The sequence below is a fragment of the Lissotriton helveticus genome, chromosome 9 (genome assembly GCF_964261635.1).
Source record: "Lissotriton helveticus chromosome 9, aLisHel1.1, whole genome shotgun sequence".
NCBI lineage: Eukaryota > Metazoa > Chordata > Amphibia > Caudata > Salamandridae > Lissotriton > Lissotriton helveticus.
Window position 1 is genome coordinate 1,280,493,818 of NC_136070.1, and position 23,777 is coordinate 1,280,517,594.

The 23,777-nt window shown below is 47.5% G+C and overlaps 1 protein-coding gene across 1 annotated transcript in view; it reads right to left on the bottom strand.

Annotated features, from left to right (window-relative positions):
• LOC144782486 (deoxyribonuclease gamma-like) overlaps positions 1 to 23,777 on the bottom strand; it is a 128,835-nt gene that overhangs the window by 13,629 nt on the left and 91,429 nt on the right. Inside the window, exon 6 of the mRNA XM_078661872.1 lies at positions 16,990 to 17,102. Coding sequence (XP_078517998.1) covers positions 16,990 to 17,102 — 113 coding nt within the window. The remainder of the gene's footprint in view (positions 1 to 16,989; positions 17,103 to 23,777) is intronic.

Consider the following 23,777-nt stretch of genomic DNA (forward strand, 5'->3'; position numbering starts at 1 on the left):
CATGAGATGAGGAGACATAAGAACCAATGAACGCAGCATGTGGATGCATGAAATGAGGAGGCATAAGAACCAATGCCTGCAGTGCATGGATGCATGAGATGAGGAGACATAAGAACCAATCCCCAAAGCGCATGGATGCATGAGGTGAGGAGGCATAAGAACCAATGAATGCAGCGTGTGGATGCATGAGATGAGGAGACATAAGAACCAATGCCCGCAGCACGTGGATGCATGAGATGAGGAGAAATAAGAACCAATGCCCGCAGCGCGTGTATGCATGAGATGAGGAGGCATAAGAACCAATGCCCGCAGTGTGTGGATGCATGAGATGAGGAGGCATAAGAACCAATCCCACCAGCGCATGGATGCATGAGATGAGGAGATATAAGAACCAATCCCCAAAGCGCATGGATGCATGAGGTGAGGAGGCATAAGAACCAATGCTCACAGTGCATCGAAGCATGAGATGAGGAGACATAAGAACCAATGCCCACAGCGCGTGGATCCATGAGATGAGGAGGCATAAGAACCAAAGTACGCAGCGTGTGGGTGCATGAGATGTGGAGACATAAGAGCCAATCCCCACAGCGCATGGATGCATGAGATGAAGAGGCATAAGAACCAATCCCCAAAGCGCATGGATGCATGAGGTGATGAGGCATAAGAACCAATGCTCACAGTGCATAGATGCATGAAATGAGGAGGCATAAGAACCAATGCCCGCAGTGCATAGATACATGAAATGAGGAGGCATAAGAACCAATGCACGCAGAGCGTGGAAGCATGAGATGAGGAGGCATAAGAACCAATGCACGCAGTGCATGGAAGCATGAGATGAGGAGGCATAAGAACCAATGCAAGCAGTGCATGGATGCATGAAATGAGGAGGCATAAGAACCAATGCCCGCAGTGCATGGATGCATGAGATGAGGAGACATAAGAACCAATGCCCACAGCAAGTGGATGCATTAGATGAGGAGGCATAAGAACCAATGCCCGCAGCGCATGGATGCATGAGATGAGGAGACATAAGAACCAATGCCCGCAGCGCATGGATGCATGAGATGAGGAGACATAAGAACCAATGCCCACAGCGCATGGATGCATGAGATGAGGAGGGATAAGAACCAATGCCTGCAGCGTGTGGATGCATGAGATGAGGAGGCATAAGAACCAATGCCCGTAGCGCATGGATGCATGAGATGAGGAGACATAAGAACCAATGCCCGCAGCGCATGGATGCATGAGATGAGGAGACATAAGAACCAATGCCCGCAGTGCGTGGATGCATGAGATGAGGAGACATAAAAACCAATGCCCACAGCGCATACATGCATGAGATGACAAGGCATATGAACCAATCCCTACAGCGCATGGATGCATGAGATGAGGAGGGATAAGAACCAATGCCCGCAGCGCATGGATGCATGAGATGACAAGGCATATGAACCAATCCCTACAGCGCATGGATGCATGAGATGAGGAGGGATAAGAACCAATGCCCGCAGCGCATGGATGCATGAGATGAGGAGACATAAGAACCAATGCCCACAGCGCATGGATGCATGAGATGAGGAGGGATAAGAACCAATGCCTGCAGCGTGTGGATGCATGAGATGAGGAGACATAAGACCCAATGCCCCGCGCGTGGATGCATAAGATGAGGAGGCATAAGAACCAATGCCCGCAGCGCATGGATGCATGAGATGAGGAGACATAAGAACCAATGCCCGCAGCGCATGGATGCATGAGATGAGGAGACATAAGAACCAATGCCCACAGCGCATGGATGCATGAGATGAGGAGGGATAAGAACCAATGCCCGCAGCACGTGGATGCATGAGATGAGGAGACAGAACCAATGCCTGCAGCGTGTGGATGCATGAGATGAGGAGGCATAAGAACCAATATACGCAGCGTGTGGGTGCATGAGATGAGGAGACATAAGAACCAATCCCCACAGCGCATGGATGCATGAGATGAGGAGACATAAGAACCAATGCCTGCAGCGCGTGGATGCATGAGATGAGGATACATAAGACCCAATGCCAGCAGTGCATAGATGCATGAGATGAGGATACATAAGAACCAATGCCCGCAGCGCATGGATGCATGAGATGAAGAGACATAAGAACCAATGCCAGCAGTGCATAGATGAATGAGATGAGGAGACATAAGAACCAATGTCCGCAGCGCATGGATGCATGAGATGAGGAGGCATAAGAACCAATGCCAGCAGTGCATAGATGCATGAGATAAGGAGGCATAAGACCCAATGCCCGCAGTGCATGGATGCATGAGATGAGGAGACATAAGAACCAATGCACGCAGTGCATGGATGCATGAGATGAGGATACATAAGAACCAATGCCTGCAGCGCATGGATGCATGAAATGAAGAGACATAAGAACCAATGCCAGCAGTGCATAGATGAATGAGATGAGGAGACATAAGAACCAATGTCCGCAGCGCATGGATGCATGAGATGAGGAGGCATAAGAACCAATGCACGCAGTGCATAGATGCATGAGATGAGGAGACATAAGAACCAATGTCCGCAGCGCATGGATGCATGAGATGAGGAGACATAAGAACCAATGCCCGCAGTGCCTGGAAGCATGAGATGAGGAGACATAAGAACCAATGCTCACAGCGTGTGGAAGCATGAGATGAGGAGACATAAGAACCAATGCTCACAGCGCATCGAAACTTGAGATGAGGAGACATAAGAAACAATGCCCGCAGCGCATGGATGCATGAGATGAGGAGACATAAGAACCAATGCCCGCAGTGCGTGGATACATGCGATGAGGAGGCATAAGAACCAATGCCCGCAGTGTGTAGATGCATGAGATGAGGAGGCATAAGAAACAATCCCCACAGCGCATGGATGCATGAGATGAGGAGACATAAGAACCAATGCCTGCAGCGCATGGATGCATGAGATGAGGAGACATAAGAACCAATGCCTGCAGCGCGTGGATGCATGAGATGAGGAGACATAAGACCCAATGCCCCACGCGTGGATGCATAAGATGAGGAGGCATAAGAACCAATGCCCGCAGCACATGGATGCATGAGATGAGGAGACATAAGTACCCATGTCTGCAGCGCGTGGATGCATGAGATGAGGAGACATAAGAACCAATGCCCGCAGTGCGTGGATACATGCGATGAGGAGGCATAAGAACCAATGCCCGCAGTGTGTAGATGCATGAGATGAGGAGGCATAAGAACCAATGCCTACAGCGCATGGAAGCATGAGATGAGGGGACATAAGAACCAATCCCCACAGCGCATGGATGCATGAGATGAGGAGGCATAAGAACCAATGCCCGCAGCGCGAGGATGCATGAGATGAGGAGACATAAGAACCAATGCCCGCAGCGTGTGGGTGCATGAGAGGAGGAGACATAAGAACCAATGCCCGCAGCGCATGGATGCATGAGATGAGGAGACATAAGAACCCATGTCTGCAGCGCGTGGATGCATGAGATGAGGAGACATAAGAACCAATGCCCACAGCGCATGGATGCATGAGATGAGGAGGCATAAGAACCAATGCCCGCAGTGCGAGGATGCATGAGATGAGGAGGCATAAGAACCAATGCCCGCAGTGTGTAGATGCATGAGATGAGGAGGCATAAGAAACAATCCCCACAGCGCATGGATGCATGAGGTGAGGAGACATAAGAACCAATGCCCGCAGCGCATGGATGCATGAGATGAGGAGGCCTAAGAACCCATGTCTGCAGCGCGTGGATGCATGAGATGAGGAGACATAAGAACCAATGCCCACAGCGCATGGAAGCATGAGATGAGGGGACATAAGAACCAATCCCCACAGCGCATGGATGCATGAGATGAGGAGGCATAAGAACCAATGCCCGCAGCGCATGGATGCATGAGATGAGGAGACATAAGAACCAATGCCCGCAGTGTGTAGATGCATGAGATGAGGAGGCATAAGAAACAATTCCCACAGCGCATGGATGCATGAGATGAGGAGGCATAAGAACGAATGCCAGCAGTGCATGGATGCATGGAATGAGGAGGAATAAGAACCAATGCCCGCAGTGCATGGATGCATGAGATGAGGAGGCATAAGAACCAATCCCTACAGCGCATGGATGCATGAGATGAGGAGACATAAGAACCAATGCCCACAGCGCATGGAAGCATGAGATGAGGAGACATAAGAACCTATGCCCGCAGCACGTGGATGCATGAGATGAGGAGACATAAGAACCAATGCCCGCAGTGCATGGATGCATGAGATGAGGAGACATAAGAACCAATGCCCACAGTGCGTGGATGCATGAGATGAGGAGGCATAAGAACCAATGCCCGCAGTGCATGGATGCATGAGATGAGGAGGCATAAGAACCAATCCCTACAGCGCATGGATGCATGAGATGAGGAGACATAAGAACCAATCCCTACAGCGCATGGATGCATGAGATGAGGAGACATAAGAACCAATGCCCACAGCGCATGGAAGCATGAGATGAGGAGACATAAGAACCAATGCCCGCAGCACGTGGATGCATGAGATGAGGAGACATAAGAACCAATGCCCGCAGTGCATGGATGCATGAGATGAGGAGGCATAAGAACCAATGCCCACAGTGCGTGGATGCATGAGATGAGGAGACATAAGAACCATTGCACGCAGTGCATGGATGCATGAGATGAGGAGGCAAAAGAACCAATGCCCGCAGCGCATGGATGCATTAGATGAGGAGGCATAAGACCCAATGTCCGCAGCGCATGGATGCATGAGATGAGGAGGCATAAGAACCAATGCCTGCAGCGTGTGGATGCATGAGATGAGGAGGCATAAGAACCAATGCCAGCAGTGCATGGATGCATGGAATGAGGAGGAATAAGAACCAATGCCCGCAGTGCATGGATGCATGAGATGAGGAGGCATAAGAACCAATGCCAGCAGTGCATGGATGCATGGAATGAGGAGGAATAAGAACCAATCCCTACAGCGCATGGATGCATGAGATGAGGAGACATAAGAACCAATGCCCACAGCGCATGGAATCATGAGATGAGGAGACATAAGAACCAATGCCCGCAGCTTGTGGATGCATGAGATGAGGAGACATAAGAACCAATGCCCGCAGTGCATGGATGCATGAGATGAGGAGACATAAGAACCAATGCCCGCAGTGCATGGATGCATGAGATGAGGAGACCTAAGAACCATTGCACGCAGTGCATGGATGCATGAGATGAGGAGACATAAGAACCAATGCCCCGCGCGTGGATGCATGAGATGAGGAGACATAAGAACCAATGCCCGCAGTGCATGGATGCATGAAATGAGGAGACATAAGAACCATTGCATGCAGTGCATGGATGCATGAGATGAGGAGGCAAAAGAACCAATGCCCGCAGCGCATGGATGCATTAGATGAGGAGGCATAAGAACCAATGCCTGCAGCGTGTGGATGCATGAGATGAGGAGGCATAAGACCCAATGTCCGCAGCGCATGGATGCATGAGATGAGGAGGCATAAGAACCAATGCCTGCAGCGTGTGGATGCATGAGATGAGGAGGCATAAGAACCAATGCCAGCAGCGCATGGATGCATGAGATGAGGAGGCATAAGAACCAATGCCAGCAGTGCATGGATGCATGAAATGAGGAGGCATAAGAACCAACGCCCGCAGCGCATGGATGCATGAGATGAGGAGGCATAAGAACCAATGCCAGCAGTGCATGGATGCATGAAATGAGGAGGCATAAGAACCAATGCCCGCAGTGCATGGATGCATGAGATGAGGAGGCATAAGAACCAATCCCTACAGCGCATGGATGCATGAGATGAGGAGACATAAGAACCAATGCCCGCAGTGTGTAGATGCATGAGATGAGGAGGCATAAGAAACAATCCCCACAGCGCATGGATGCATGAGATGAGGAGGCATAAGAACCAATGCCAGCAGTGCATGGATGCATGAAATGAGGAGGCATAAGAACCAATGCCCGCAGTGCATGGATGCATGAAATGAGGAGGCATAAGAACCAATCCCTACAGCGCATGGATGCATGAGTTGAGGAGACATAAGAACCAATGCCCGCAGCGCATGGATGCATGAGATGAGGAGACATAAGAACCAATGCCCGCAGCACGTGGATGCATGAGATGAGGAGACATAAGAACCAATGCCCACAGCACGTGGATGCATGAGATGAGGAGACATAAGAACCAATGCCCACAGCGCATGGAAGCATGAGATGAGGAGACATAAGAACCAATGCCCGCAGCGCATGGAAGCATGAGATGAGGAAACATAAGAACCAATGCTCACAGTGCATCGAAGTATGAGATGAGGAGACATAAGAACCATGCCCACAGCACGTGGATGCATGAGATGAGGAGACATAAGAACCATTGCACGCAGCGCATGGATGCATGAGATGAGGAGACATAAGAACCAATGCCCCGCGCGTGGATGCATGAGATGAGGAGACATAAGAACCAATGCCTGCAGCGCATGGATGCATGAGATGAGGAGGCATAAGAACCAATGCCCGCAGCGTGTGGATGCATGACATGAGGAGACATAAGAACCATTGCACGCAGCGCATGGATGCATGAGATGAGGAGACATAAGAACCAATGCCCTGCGCGTGGATGCATGAGATGAGGAGGCATAAGAACCAGTTCCCGCCGCGCATGGATGCATGAGATGAGGAGGCATAAGAACCAATGCCCACAGCGTGTGGATGCATGAGATGAGGAGACATAAGAACCAATGCCTGCAGCGCATGGATGCATGAGATGAGGAGGCATAAGAACCAATGCCCGCAGCGTGTGGATGCATGACATGAGGAGGCATAAGAACCAATGCCCGCAGCGTGTGGATGCATGAGAAGAGGATACATAAGAACCAATGCCCACAGCGCATGGATGCATGAGATGAGGAGGCATAAGAACCAATGCACGCAGCGCATGGATGCATGAGATGAGGAGACATAAGACCCAATGCCCCGCGCGTGGATGCATGAGATGAGGAGACATAAGAACCAATGCTCACAGCGCATGGATGCATGAGATGAGGAGGCAAAAGAACCAATGCCCACAGCGTATGGATGCATGAGATGAGGAGACATAAGAACCAATGCCCGCAGCCCGTGGATGCATGAGATGAGGAGACATAAGAACCAATGCCTGCAGCGCATGGATGCATGAGATGAGGAGACATAAGAACCAATGCCCGCAGCGCGTGGATCCATGAGATGAGGAGACATAAGAACCAATGCCCGCAGCGCATGGATGCATGAGATGAGGAGACATAAGAACCAATGCCTGCAGTGCATGGATGCATGAGATGAGGAGGCAAAAGAACCAATGCCCGCAGCGCATGGATGCATGAGATGAGGAGGCATAAGAACATATGCCCGCAGTGCATGGATGCATGAAATGAGGAGGCATAAGAACATATGCCCGCAGTGCATGGATGCATGAGATGAGGAGGCAAAAGAACCAATGCCCGCAGCGCATGGATGCATGAGATGAGGAGATATAAGAACCAATGCCCGCAGCGCATGGATGCATGAGATGAGGAGGCAAAAGAACCAATGCCCACAGCGTATGGATGCATGAGATGAGGAGGCAAAAGAACCAATGCCTGCAGCGTGTGGATGCATGAGATGAGGAGACATAAGAACCAATGCCCGCAGTGCATGGATGCATGAGATGAGGAGACATAAGAACCAATGCCTGCAGCGTGTGGATGCATGAGATGAGGAGGCATAAGACCCAATGTCCGCAGCGCATGGATGCATGAGATGAGGAGGCATAAGAACCAATGCCCACAGGGCATGGATGCATGAGATGAGGAGACATAAGAACCAATGCCTGCAGTGCATAGATGCATGAGATGAGGAGGCATAAGTACCAATGCCCGCAGAGTATGGATGCATGAGATGAGGAGGCATAAGTACCAATGCCCGCAGCGTATGGATGCATGAGATGAGGAGGCATAAGTACCAATGCCCGCAGAGTATGGATGCATGAGATGAGGAGGCATAAGTACCAATGCCCGCAGCGCATGGATGCATGAGATGAGGAGACATAAGAACCAGTGCCCACTGTATTTGGATTATATATTTCGCATTACAGAAAGGCATGTGCTCCTGAGCACCGATAGACAGCCTAGATTTGAAAACAATCATTGGTTAGTTTGTACTTGTAATTGTATGGAAGAGTGCGTAAATATGAGAATGAGTATTTGCTTAGATGAATAAGTGACTTAGCGCATGGATAATTAATGGTGCTTGAATGGATGACTGAATTGATGAAAGAATGGTTGAATAATTGAGTGGATGTAGATAGACGTGCATACATGAAAACATGGATGTATGTGGAAGGAAGGTTGGGAGAATGCTTGAATGTATGAGAGAGTGAACATATGGTCCCGCTTTCCAGCCGTGAGGGAAAAGGCACGCCAAGCAGCTCACTCACATTGGGAGCTTGCCGTGGGGGAACGGCTTTGCCCTGCGAAACTGCCGCAAGGGAAACGGCTCGAAACCCGCCTACATTCACCCGGAGCCACACGCAGCTGGGGAACTACACCACCCAGCTGCCCCGGGGCTCGGCGCGGCGGCTCTGACGACACAGACGTGCCCGGAGGCGCCTTATCAGAAGGGAACACCTCTCTCCCTGAGAGTCATGCGCGGGAGCACCCGGGAGAAGCCCGGGACAAGGGAGGGACAGTCTGTGGCAGTCCTGGGCAGGACGAGGCAGGGCTGGGCCACAAATCCTGGCCTGTACATCTAGGGACTTATCTGCCCAAATCGTGAGACACCTAAATCTATTATTTTAAAGACTCTTATATGCTATATTTGTGTCATATAATTGTATTGCATTATTTCTGATAGCTTTCGGCTTTTTAACTTAGTATTGTGGGCCTTGTTGGTCGTTTTAATAATGTCAAAACAAAGATTAGCAAAAAAAACCCTAGCGCCTGCTACATTGGATAACTATCTAGTTAAAGTAGTCAAGAAAATTAACAATGATCGGCGTATATCTCTGGGCCGTGGTAGCCCAACGACTCTGTCTACTTCTTTAGGTGTTTCTATATTAGATGATAGCTTTGAGGTGGAAAATGTGGATGTCAGTAACAATGAGGCACTAGTGTTAGTAGCATCTGACCAGGCTGTGCTGGATGACTCCTCTGACCCTCCTAATACACCAGTACATGCTTCCCCGCCATGTAGAGTAGTAAGAGCCTGCAGGAAAGCTCCAGTCAGACGAGGGGGAAACAGGAATAAAAAGAGAGTTGGAACTCCCCCAAAAAGTAAGGCATGCGAGGAGGATGCCACGGAAAGGGAAGGTACTGCTAAATTGGATACCGAGCAATTAGATCTATTGGTCAGTTTTATCAATTCTAAGATAGAATGTATTATTAAACCCCTAGTGGCCAAATTAGATCTGATTTCTGCCGAAGTAACCAGATTAGGAGGCCTTTTGGACTCCCACATTGCCCGGGAAGGAAAGGCTAAGATCATCGAGAAGGGCACAAGAGAGAGTAAAGAGGTAAAAACCACAGTAGAGGGGAGGCATAGTGTAAATGAGACAGTCACACTAGCTAACCCACCTGGTATCTGTCAGCTAAACAAGACCACTCCTGTGGCTGAGAACAAAGAAGGGTGGACTGAAGTGAAGAGAAGGCATTCTATCAATCTTCCCCCAGATTGTGCACCCTACGTGGTTGTCGTAACCAATATGCTGCCTGTCGAAACATGTATGAGCCAGTCCCAACAAGAAACACACGACTCTCTAAAAAATAAAACAGTTTCCTGGTTGCATAGGCAATGTGGGTTCCCAGTTGCATTTTCTGACCAAATTTTAACAACTAGAAGGGTTAGCTGGATCGGCAACTCTATAAAGATATGTAGGGGTGATTGTGTCATCGTTAACTTTAAACCCCCCCAACACGTAGCTACTGTTTTGCTGAGGGCAGCATCTTTACCATCTGCTAATAACAGTGTCTATGCCCGTCCACTTGGTTACTTTTATAGCCACCTTAGTAAAGTCATCCCCAATGATAATAACAATACTAGACAATCCCCATCTACATATCGGCCTGGTCTGTATATCCCACTGCAAAACCGATTTCATGCTTTAAACAGCTTGGATAGTAATGATTGACTCCCTCAGGTTCCCGAGCCCCCCCTGTGTGAGTTTTTAGATGCATTGGTGAGTGAGGCTAGCGATAACCCTATGGTAGTTGAGCCGATTCGGGTGGTAAACTCTGACCTGACTAACGACCTTGGGACCTTACCTAGTGGAAATCAAAGGGAGGAAGACAGTAGTAATGTAATTGTAACATCAGTTAGTACTGGGATAAGTAGTAAAGGGATAACAATTGCTAGTTGGAACATTGCAGGGCTGAAATCAAAGGAGAAAGCCCTAGGGTGGTTGGACCTGATTAATACTCATGATATACTTTGCCTACAAGAAACCTGGTGCCGGGAGGATGTTAATTTTGAGGGGTTTGTTTCCTACAATCTGCCGGCGCAGGGTACTGGACCAGGGAGAGCCAAAGGTGGTCTATTGACACTGGTGTCCATTAATCGGTCGATCGAAGTTAAGAGACATATAACTGTGGGAGCACATGTGCAGATTCTTTGGTTATTTGAGGATCAAGGATGCAACATTCTACTGTTAAACTATTATAACAACATTATTGATAGCTCAAGGGTTACAGTAGTAAATGATCTGGCAAGTACTATTGAAAAGTTAATTCTAGAAGCAAACGTATTTTTTTTAACTTTATATGGGTCGGTGACTTTAATATCCCATTATGTGAATTTTCTAATCAAAAAGTCTGTGGCTTCACAAATAATGCCGGATTTGATGATTCGCATTTTGGCCATAGCAGCTATGGTGAGGCTTTAAACTCATTTATGGGCTGCTATGACCTGGAATTTCTTGGTTTTGCGAAGGGCGAAGAAGGTGAAACTATCACTACCTTTAAGAACCGGCATTTTAGCTCGGTCATTGATCATGTTATTATTTCGTCTAACATCAATTCTAGCTGTGCTGTTCCAAGGATTGAAGAAACTTTAATCAGTGACCATAATCGTATCATCCTGGAAACAACCTTATGGGGTGGAAGTTTTGTCAAAACCGGTATTACAGTTAATAACGTGGAACCACACAGACCCAATGGGGTTAGACTAAGATGGACAGGGGACAAAGCCAATGAACTAATCAGCTCCATTGTCAGGGATTGTATGCCAGATATCACCTTTATACTTGATAATGGCCCTAATGACGAGCAGGTTTTATATTCTTTTAACAATATTAATACATTAATTGATGCCAAGTTCACTAGGCCTAAAAGCGCTCAGACTAGAAACGGCCCAGGCTGGTTTGACCACACATGCACTAGCTTATTAACTGAATTAAAACATGCACTCGCCAAAAGGCCGAGGGACACTAATTATATAAGTAATTTAAGAACAGAATATAAGCGTGATCTGAAATGTAGGAGGAGTGAGTTACAGCAGTTGGCCTGGTATTCTCTTAATGAAGCTGCTGAATTATCTAACGGCATCCTGTTCTGGGCTACTGTCAACTCCCCTTTTTTGAAAGAAGAAAATATGCCAGAGCTAACCTCAAATATTTCGAGTGATGGTTGGGTTGTTCACTTCTCAACGATTTTTGATTCAAATAACTGTGTGGACTCCAACCTTGGAAGGTAGGCTGTTTTACCACGGGATATTTCGGTCAAAGAGGTTGAACTTGCCATACGTGCTAGCAAGGGGGTAAAGCACAGGGCCCTGATGGGGTCCCTGTGAACGTCTACAAAGCAGCCCCTGAGATGTGGAGTCCTATCTTGGCTATCATTTTTAACGCCGCGATACGTACCGAGGCACCCAAATCATGGGGGGAATCCGTCATTATCCCAATATACAAACAGGGCAGCCGATCTGATGTGAAAAATTATCGCCCCATTTCCCTTCTTGACTCCTCAGTTAAGATCATGAGTAGAGTCATGCTGGTTAGGCTAGAGGAATGGGTCGAGCAAGAGGGTATTCTTGCCGACAGCCAGTATGGATTTAGAAAGGGCCGGGGAACACTCGATCAGTGCATCAACCTTGATTTATTGATCGGGAAATACACTGAAGCAAAACAAGAATCGCTGTACCTTTGCTTTGCAGATTTAAGCAGTGCTTTTGACATGGTTGACCACTCTATTTTGTGGCCAACCCTGTTACAGCTAGGAGCACCAGAGGGTATTATCTTTTTCCTCGCAAGGCTGTACGGGAAATTACAAACCTCCGTGCGCTACGGCGTAAAAGGTGAATGCACTCCTAAATTTAATGTAAGAAGAGGGATTAGACAGGGCTGCATTTTGGCCCCCCCACTTTTTATTTTATTTATCAATGGTATCGATGTAATTTTAAGAAATGTTAACGTGGATGCCCCTCAGATCAAAGGCGTACCTGTCCCTGTGTTATTGTATGCAGACGGAGCTGTCTTGCTCTCTAGAACCCCTCTGGGTTTACAGCGTCTACTTGATAGATTTTCTATCTTTATTAAGGACAGAAAATTGATCATCAACAAGGGGAAAACGCACACAATGACATTTGGGGCTAGAAGTACATTTTTAAATACCTTTTTTATAGACCAGGATAAGGTGCAACAAGTAGATACATTTTGCTACCTGGGTATAACCTTCTCTAAAGATAGAAAATGATCCAATGAATTCAGTAATATTCGTATTAAAATGTCTAAGAGTGCCCACGGTGTCTTTAGATTTGCTGCTAAGGTGGGGGATCGAAGAACCAGGGACATGCTTAAGATATACCAAGCAAGATGTATTTCTATTGCTCTTTATGGGGCAAGTGTATGGGGTCACAGAAGAGATCATATTTTGCAGCAGGAGGAACATTCTTTTAAAAAAAAAACTCCTGTCTTTACCAACCACCGCCCCCACCGAGTTAATTCACCGGGAACTGGATACCAATTTCCTAATTGATCTGCTATCCTTGAGACCACTTATGATCTGGCGGTCAATTTGGCTGCAGGAAGAAAAAACTTTTAATTTTAACAGATCGATTATTGAGGATTGTATCTCGCTGGATAAACACCTAAATATACCTTGGTTAAAATATGTCATTGTTTGTTTTTCCGAGATATTTCATGTAAATATCTTGACTGACCCCACTGCAGCTTCTCAGATACCCAAAATAGAGCTTACATCTAAATTCTTGGCTTAAACTGCTAGGAAACGGGCCTTAGCCTATGGATCTTTATCAACTGTTATGTTTTATAATAGTTATATCACTGTTGAAGGTGTCCCCAATTATCTGGTAGGGGTGACAAGGCCATCTCACAAGTTTGTGCTGACCAGACTGAGGTTCGGAATAGCACACCACCTAGTGGCTCTGCCGAATCTTAAGAGACACCCACTAGGGCCATGTACGTGTGATGGCGTATATAAACAGACCACTGCACTTTTTACTGTTTTGCAAACTGTACATGAATCTGCGTACTGCCTACCTGAAACCTATGTTTATTAAACATGGCGTACGTACAGTTAATCAGGTAATGAGTCTGCTTTTTAACTTACAATCTGTCGATATCTGTTTTTATACTGCAACGTTTTTAATTCAGTGTATTAAAATTTGGGAAAGTATGTGTTTTTAAACAAATTATGTCTGTATTATCTTGGCCGTTCTTTGCCCTGAAATTTGATGAATTTTTATACTATGTATGACTTTATATTATGTGCTTTTATGGTCATTTTATATGTGCCGAATAAAGCTTCATGAATTGAATTGAATTGAATCGGATGCAGATAGATTGCACCACTCTTTCAGGCTGAGGCCTCAGCAACAGTGAGAATGTTATTAAAATTACACTAATGATCACTATTATGCCAAGATAAATGTTAAACGGGACATGGGCACCACCAAACCAGCAACATGGATAATATGTAAACAATTACCATGAATATGCCAGTGCTAGCATTAAAAAAAAGTGGGCACCATCTTTATGTGGGTGCCTTGACCAGCACTGTGCTGGAGGTGGCACAAGCGTGCCTGCAGGCCCATGGTCTTTTTATGCCACTGCCACCATAATGCCTGTGACAGCATTTTGCCAAAAGTAGGTATCCTGTAATGGATTTCAAGAGTATGTTAATAACAATTGTTTTCATGGCTGAGCCTGAATTATCCTGTCTGTTGCCACCATCCTGCCACAGATGCCAATGTTAAATCAATAATCAATAGCTCATAGCCCTCTTCTCTGTCACCATCACCATCACCTACCTCTGTAAGCAAAGATTAATGGGGCGCCACCAGTAAAACACACACTGAGCGCAAACCACCATGACATCTTTCTGTAAAAAACAGAAGTATAAACATTGTCCAAGCTTCTTGTTAATTAAAAAAGGAATTTTAAAAATGTATTTAGAAAAATTCTTTTTGCCCTCATACAAGTGACAAATGTTATGATAAAATGTAAATGTAGTATACTTGTAAAGCGCACAGCTGCCCCAGCAACGGGGCGTCCCGGCGCTGTATAACTCTGGGGAACCCGTCCTGGCTTTCCCTGTGGGATGGTCCCTTGCTGGGAGTCCCCAAGGTGGAGCCAGGCATCCCCGGCGTTGATGGGGCCGTTGTGGAGATGAGGCAAGCTAATGCCCAGAGTTGCCGAGTGGAACCCCTGATTAGAGTAGGCACCGAAGCGAGAATTATCGAGTCCGCTGACCAAGGTCCACGACCCTGCCGCGTCGGGAATTGAACCCTGGTCCCAGGCTGACTTCTGCTCTCAGGCCTGCCGCCTCTAACCAGTGAGCCACACTACTCCACCCAAACTACAATGAAAATGACACATGACACCCTTTTCCTGTCTCCTATTACTATATTTCTTCATTTGTCCTAATATTCTTCCAACTGTTAGGTCAGGCTTGTCGCATTGTTCTACTTCTTAACCCCTCCCCTGCTGGTGACGCAACCACTCCGTCATCAGCTGCGGTCGCGCTGTGCTGATGACGGAGCGGTTCCGTCACGGCCCGCTCGGCACGCCTGCGTGGATTCCGCGCCTGTGCTGAGCGTTCCATTGAGCAGGCAGGGCCGTGACGGAACCGCTCCGTCATGAGCACAATGCAACTGCGGCTGGTGACGGAGCAGTTCCGTCACCAGCATGCGCCCGCCGCGTGGCCGCCCTGCCCCCTTAGTACTGCGGCAGAATAGCCGCCGCAGTGAAGGGGTTAAAGGACATAGCTCAGGATAACGCTAACGTCCATGTCAATCTCGGTGGCCTTGAAATTTCTGCTTCAACCCTCTACTCCTCGTCAATCTATAACTGAGGAAGCAGAGTTTGACAGATGTAGACAAGGTGTAAACTTATCGTTACATACCTAATGCCTCCTTTATGAGGAACTGGCGTAGGGCAGCGCTGCAAATGTTCTTGCTCCGCCACCCCACGCCAATGTGAAAGGGCAAGAATGCGCCGTATTTATGAAATGTGGTGCATTCCTGTCCCTTCCCCCAGAGTTTCATCTGTATCAGATTCATAAAACGAGGATCACCTGGAAGGCAATAATAGTGTTTTATAGTGAAGTACCAACTCAAGGCCTCAGGAAGAGGTGTGGTGCCCGGGCTAGGGTGAATGACTCCGGGATCTGGGGATCACGGTTCGATCCCCAGCACCATCGGCAGATTAGCACCATGTGACTCTGGGCAATAGCTTGCTTAATCTTCCCGATGGCCCCCAGCACCTAGAGACCCTTACGGGTGATTGTGCGCTTTACAAATGTGCATTCGGTTTGTCCAAATCTGTGTCAGAAGCCATGTTTCCGACTGACTCAGTAACATTTCTGACTGACCGATTACGATGTTAGGTAACCGTTCAGTCTTTCTGACTTGGTTCGGATCGGCATTCAAAGAAACCAAGTCGGTCGCAGCCGGCTTGTACAGCTCTACGGACTGCCTTTCCAACCGAGGCATTACTATGTCGGATTCGGTTAGCCTTTCCGACTCTGTCTGTCCGAGATGGATCGGCTGTGGGAAACTAACTTTAGGAGCCCGTAGCAGGCCCCCCTTCACCCGCAGGCCTCTGGTTGGGTCCTGTGGGGGTCATGGGTCGCCTCTTTTCAACCATGCACGGTGTGGCAGGCACCCCATGGTGCAAGGTTTTCCACAACCACCCCGTTTTTCAATGGGAGCCTGTGTTGTCGGTCGAAACACAGGCTTCTATTGAAGTCAATGGGAGTCAGACTGGACGGTGTTCGGAAGCATCCTAATCGGTTAGTCGGACTCCCTGAATCCGAGTCGGTCAGAAACCATTCCAAAGCCATCATAATGAGGCACTCAAATGTGGTCTGAAAATGGTCTAGTGTGTCGAACCAATGTCAATCTCCTCAGAAATGCAAAAGTTGGTAAACTGAAGTATTAGGGTTGTAAGATTTATATTACTTTGTATTTCATTACACCTAACTCTCCCTGACACAACTACTCCCAGAAGAAACTGCAGGCTTTGGAGATGCACAATACAGTTATGCCTATGAAGGTGTGCAAGGGTGGGAAACTTTATATCGTCAGCAAATTGGAAAGTTTATCACCTTTGTAAAGTTTTGTCTGTGGGTAAAAAAGACAGACAAAAAAGGTTTTGCACAATATTTGTTTTACAAATACTACTTTGTGCAAAGATTATCCTGCAAAAAGTAGGGTTTCGCTGTTGTTCCTCCCACAAATTATACCCTTTAGTCCATTTTCACACTTTATTAAAAAACGCAGAGTTGGTGAAGCTCAACTCCTGATATTCCTAGAAACATTTTTACCTCTGATTTCCTACAACTCTTCGGCCTCAGGGATATTAGAACCATAAGTTAAATAAATAAAAATGAGTCTAAGCCTTCCATTGCATAATATGTCTGTGTGGACATCCATCTTTGGGAGTGAGTCGTGGGTGGTGGTTGTGGCCATCATGTCATTCACGGTCTTACCTGCGTATTCCATTTCTCTTTCACCGCCAGGTACACATCGTAGAGTTCATCGATCTCCTTCACGGAATCTGTCGGCGTCGTGTGCACTGGAATGAGTGCAAAGTTCTTGAGAGCTGGGAAGTGGAAAACCATTCATTAGTGTTCTGAAAAACTGATACCTGTAGTGTCAGCGTGACAGGTACCAGCAGGCAGCGCACTGCATTTACAAAATATATCTCTTTATTGATCTTATAATATTGTAACCGCACAATGCACACATTTCTGACCCACAACAGGAAACCCACACTGGCACTATATAGTGCTGTATTGGTGTACGGTGAATTGAAATGACTGAGGGTGCAGATAATGCACACAGGGAGCAGAGCCCTTGAGCATTATGTGTGTGAGTAGCTTATCGAATCCAGAGAGCACAGTGGGCCTTGTTTATGAGACGTGTTGCCACACTGCATGAAAACAGCGATGCAGCCCCTTTCAGTGGACCCTCCTTGCGACACCATGGATGTGCCGTATTTACTGTACGGTACTCAATGTCTCAAGCATTTACCGATACGTCGGTATTCCTGATGTATCTATATGTGCAGTAATGATGCATTGCTGGAGTGTGTCGTAAAAGTGATGCTACACCAGCAATGGGTCATTACACATGGGCAAGTCCCTTGTGAAAGGGCCTGCGTCAGTCTTACGCCTCCTATGAGGCAGGCATAAGATTTTGACGCATTTGCGTCCTAGAAGTGGCATAGTGAAATCTCATTGATTTCACTGTGCCACTTCTACGATACAACCCTTTTTTGCAGGGGAACGCCCCCGGTGCATATAATGTAGCGCAGGGACTTACAAAGTGACACATCTGCAGCGTCAGAAACAGTGATGCAACGGCGGCACAAAGGGCTCATCAATAAGCCCCAGTATATATAGGGTGCATTGCCCTCCTCTGCACCATGTGCACCCAGGGCAGACCCGACAGTGCACATTGTTAGAGTTCATGCGCTGCCACCAGGGCAGCCGCAAGCGTGCACCTGTCCTGGAGGCAGCACATTTGTGAAAATCCGGAATGACTGTTTGAAGCAGGTGGCCCGTCTTTTACTTTGCGGGGATCGAGGCAGTCTGCCTTTCAAAGAGGGACAGAGATGATCCCCGACAATTGTGTCTAGTGAGTGACTGCACCTGCCTGCAGGAGCACGTTAGGGGGGTCCATTTCAAGAGTTTTCTTCAGGGATACACTGACTGCATGCCACACGTTGGGGTATCAGAGGGGGCCAAACACAGTGCGGTGGATCAAAGAAGTATTTTCTGCTCAATAAAAAAGCGTACTCCCACCCTTTTAAAATCTGAGCCCTCTCCGTCCATCCCCGTCCCGGGTGTGTGGTTTATTTTTTTGGGGAGGGGTGGACCCCTTCCCTGAGCTTTTTTAGGCCTCGGGGATCCTATCCCCTAAGGATGCTTTTCATTAAATGTGGAGGGGGTACCTGGCCCCCCTCCATAAGCCATTGTAGGTCCATGGGGACCCCATCCCTGGGGCCACTTTTCGTGGAATTCGGAGGGGGCACGCAGCACCCCTCCCTGATCCTTTTAAGACCAAGGGGTCCCCATCCCCCGCGATCGATAGTATTTTTGGAGGAGGGGACGTGCAGGCCAAAGGGGGCACTGTGGCTTTCTCTGCATCACCAACAATTTGGCCTGCTGAAGGTGTCCCAGGTGGGACCCAAGGCACCCACTTTTAAATAATTGCTGTTCCCACCAGCATCCTTTATGGGTGCTGGCCGGGGAGCCAGCAGGAGCGGCAGGGGGCTTTGGGGCTCCCTCTGTGACACCCAACATTTGGACATGTTGTGAGTGCCCCATGTGGGCACCAGGGTGCTCACTTAAAATATATATATGTATATCTGAGCAGCATGAGCCTCTCTTTTATTATTCACTGCTCCGTGCAAGGAGTGCCCCATTATGCCGTAAAGCTTTTTGAATTATACTTGTAATTCCTGTTGGTGCCCCTAGAAGGGCCAAGGGCACCACCAACACTTTTTTTTAATGTTGTTGGTGACTGCAGCTAGTTCAGTAGCCTTCCGGCAACATTAAAAAACACACAATTAGCCCCCTGGCTAATACAATCCATGACTAGGAGAGCTGACTATAGGTTTTAAAGCACGCTGAGCTAGAACTATATGTTCTTCAGCTGGAGTGGAGTGCCCTCTTGTGGTTAATTCTATGACTGCACTTTGTGGCCTGAAAGATGTTTTGAGGTTTTTTTCTTTAGTAAGACCTTATTAAAAACATTTTATGACAATCACTTTTGTTAAACATTGGAATGTGTGCATTTTTAAATATATATTTGATTATTGTTACTGGTCTGCTTTATATATATTGATATGCTGACCCTTTGATCAAGCCAATAGTCCTGTGTTTTATATTTTGGTGTTCTGACACTTCGACTGACTTTGTCCAAGCTCTGGAGGTTTCTTTTTTTTTTTTTAATTCCCGGGGAGACGCGGAAAATCTTCCACATCTCGCCCCACCTCCCCTCCTGCACATCCCGTTGCAAACCCCTAACGAAGTGGCTTGGCAGAAGCAGGTGAGTTCTGCACCGGCGTCCGGATGAGTTTAGGGTAATTGCAGATGCCCCCGTGTTTGTGGGAGGCATCGCTGTAAAGGGGAGAGTCTCCCGTTTCCAGCACTCTATCTCACAAAGAGATTCAAGCAGCACTGCGATCCATTAGCAGGAAATCCTACTAGGCCCCACGAGGCCACCAGTGACACTGCGAGAGGAGTCGGCTCAGTTAGTAGCGGCTGCCCACCTACCTGGGGGCATAATTATGAAAATACATATTTGTGTTTTTCCTCTGGGGGCACGATCGTGCACCCCAGGGGACTATAAAAGAATGTAAAAATTATTTTTAATAAATTGAAATTGTCAGGGGGTCGGCCCTCATACACACCGGCCAGCCCTCTTTGGGGGCCAAGCACACATGTCAGTCGTGCTGTCCCTTTGCAAGCACAGTCTGTGCGGCGAAACTACAGTAGCAGGTTAGAGCAAACCAAAGAGGAGGCATGTGCGGCCGCAAGCACAGGCGGAGCGCTATGTTAGTAGCGTCTGAATTTAGTTCAGCCCCAAATTCCGCCTTTCACTGGCAACGATGAATGTAAAGTCAATACGGCCCATTTTTTGCAAATTGACTACGTCCATGTCTTTCTGGATATTAACTTCCTTGAGCAAATTGTGTAGCAAACAAATTTCATGGCGAACAATTTCTGAGGGAGGGTGGAGGCACTCTCGGGCCTCATTCTAGGGCACACAAGTGGACTTCCACTTCATTAGGGAAGCTGAAGACATTTTGGGCCTTACACTTAAAATGGGGGTAGTGCGTAAACCAGCTTTGCTGTCCTACTGGTCTACTCTCAGGGTTTGGGTATCCCCCATCTTTGCATCATACATGAGCAGAAATCATGTTTTTGCTATCTCAGCGAATGCTGCATTCCAAAGATAATTCTGCTGCATTGCCCCTGGACTACCCATACCATGACAGGCTGTTCAAAATTCTGCCTGTCGTGGAATATTTGTCTGCCAGGTTTCCAGAGGGTAAGACTCCTCGAAAGAATATAGGCGTTGATGAGTCCTTGATTCTGTACAAAGGGCGGCTCCTGTTCAGGCACTGCATTCCGAGCAAACGCGCTCGCTATGGCATCAAGCTGTACATGCTGTGTGAGAGCTCGACTGGCTATGTGTACAGCTTGAGAGTGTATACAGGGAAGGACTCCACTCTTAACACTATAGGTTGCCCTCCCACGCTAAGACTCACAGGAAAGATTGTACTGGAGCTTGTCCAGCCACTCCTTTACAAATGTTATAAGCTGTACAAAACTGGCACTGTGGCCTGCTGTACAGTTTGTTGTTGTTGCAAAGGATTCCAGCAGGAGTGTGTTCGCAAGGAGCTCCAGAAATCCCAGAGTACTGTGCTGCGTTCCAACAAACTGCTCGTAGTCAAGTTCTCTGATAGGCGTGACGTGTACGTGCTCGCTACAATTCATTATGAGAGCACTTCCCTCACCACAGTTTGGGGACAGATGGCCGAAGTTCATAAGCCCACCTGTATACTTGATAACAAGAAGTATGTGGGTGGAGTGGATAAGCATGACCAGATTATTTAGCCATACAATGCGCGTCGTAAAACTCGCACTTGGTACATGAAACTGTTTACCCACTCGATTGAGTAGGAAACATACCATGCATATGTTGTTTATCGTCAGACAATCACATTAAGACTCATGTCTTTCCTTGACTGTCCCACTTTGTAAAACCCTCTCTGCTACAGAGCAGCAGGCTCCATTTTATATTCTCTGGAGGACCTGGCAAGGCTGCAGGAGCAACACTTTACTAATCACATTCCTGTAACAGCTAAAAAGACTTGACCATGTAGTTATTGTAAAGCCAGCTCTTGGCATGGAACAAGGCAGGAGAGTCGTATTACCGCCTCCAGTTCTCATCTCTCCCAGCCCTGTGTTTTCTTGATTGCTTTATATTGTACCATACAAAAGTGAAGTATTGGGAAATTGACTGAAGTGGAACTGCCATTAAGAAAACCTTTCAATGGCTGTGCGTGGATACCTACCTTCCATAGGCCACTATTTCACGAGGCAAGCTGCTGTAAAATGGTTGTGCCTCTACTTGAGGAAATCATGGACTTGCTTATGGCCTGCTCGACACTTTTATCTGACTTCAGAACGTGGTTGGTGTTCTGTTTGCCGATTGACAAGTGACTTGTAGTCCCCACACTGCACACAGTGGTGGATGGAACATAAGCCACGTTGTCACAGAGTACCTTGAGTGGCAGAATTGTAAAGTCTTGACTAGATTGTGAAGTGTTTTTTAGGGAACTTATGTATACAACACCAGGACCACCCTGATTGTCCACGAGAACCAGAGTAAGTGTAATACGTCGAAGAAATGTCCTGTGGGACTTATTCGTCAACACTTCTACTTGCTTTGAAAGTGTGCAAACTCAATTAGTAACTTGTATCATAACCATGTGTTTGAAATAGGGGTTCAAAATATAATATCGTGTATGACGCTTGTTTTCCCATCTTTAGTACTGCTTATGATACATGTTAGTAATTGGGTTTTCACACTTTCAAAGCAAAAGTAGAAGTGTCGGTGAATGAGTCGCACAGGAAATTTGTGTGGCTTATTACTTTAGGAAACGTATCACTTATTTCTACAGGGGACTTAGGCAGTATTCCACAGCATGTTTACCTTCTTTTCAAATGTAGATATGCTCAAGAGCTCTCCGTTGGTGGTTAATAAAACTGGGGCAGACGACCAGGGCCGATTCACCGCAATGACCTGCCAATGGGAGGGACGAATGTATAACATGGTCTCAGTGTATGTCCCTCCGACACTCTACCAGGCAGCCTTCCGAGACCTTGGGAAACTCTACTTGACCTTCCAGTGGGAGAATTGATTATAGGTGGGGATCTCAACACAGTAATGGATGCGACTATGGACCGTAAGCCGCCCAGAGAGGCGACCAGATCCAACCAAGCCCTTAGGGAATTCATAGACGCTATGGGACTGACTGACATTTGGAGACTTACGCACCCTACTGAACACCAGTTCACTTTTCACTCAGGGGCACATAACAGTCTCTCTCACATAGATCACATATTGACGCTGGCGATAACCCCGGAACGAATTAGTGCGGTTGAACACTTACCGAGAGGTATCTCTGACCACTCCCCTATCTAACTTACATACCCAACACAGCTCCCTGTAAGACAGAGAATCTACCAACTCTACCCGGGATACCTAAAGAATCATAAGATTGCCAAGGCTCTAATTAAATCCACTGAACAATACTTTACGGAGAATGTGCTGTCCGTAGACTCACCGTGCACTTTATGGGAGGCGTACAAGTCCGTAATTAGGGGTCAAACTATCTCGACCATAACCCGGCACAAACGAGAACACAGAAACCTTGATACCCTAGAAGAAGCAGTACAGAAGGCAGAAGTAGCCAACTCCATGCACCCCACAGACACCACAGCACAAGCCCTGACACTAGCGTCCCAAGAATTTAGAGCTTATGCGGAGGAAATGGCAAAAACTAGGCACACCGACACCCTACATAGAATATATGAACTGGGAGACAAGACAGGGAAAATGCTAGCATGGCTAGAGAAGAGGGAGAAGGCAGATAGATGGATAGCCCAGATAACGTTAGAGGACGATACTACCACCTCAGATCCCCAACTAATAGTGGAGGAGCTGGCAGCATACTACGAAAAGGTGTACACACTGTGCGCCACAGCTACAGTGGAGGAAAGCATACAATTCCTACACGAGATACCAATGCCCCCGCTGCCACTAGAAGACATGCATACACTGGAAGCAGACTTTACGGCGGAGGAAGTGGGGAAGGCACTGGCAGCACTTCACACGGGGAAGGCAATGGGATCTAATTGCCTACCAGTAGAGCTATATAAAAAGGTTGCAGGGATAGTCATGCCCCATCTACTTAGCATGTATAACGACTGTCTAGTGTAAGGGACCCTACCCAGAGATCAAAGGTTAGCTATGATCGTGGCGATACACAAACCAGGAAAACCCCCGGAGACACCCTCTTCTTATCGCCCGATATCCCTATTCAACGCAGCGGCCAAGATATTGGCTAAAACACTGGCTCTCCGACTGTAACACCACCTTCGGACGTTGGTCCACCCAGACCAGTCTGGCTTCATGCCTGGGCGAAACACCTCCCTTAACCTAAGGAGTCTTCATGGTGTACTGGTCCGGACGCCGA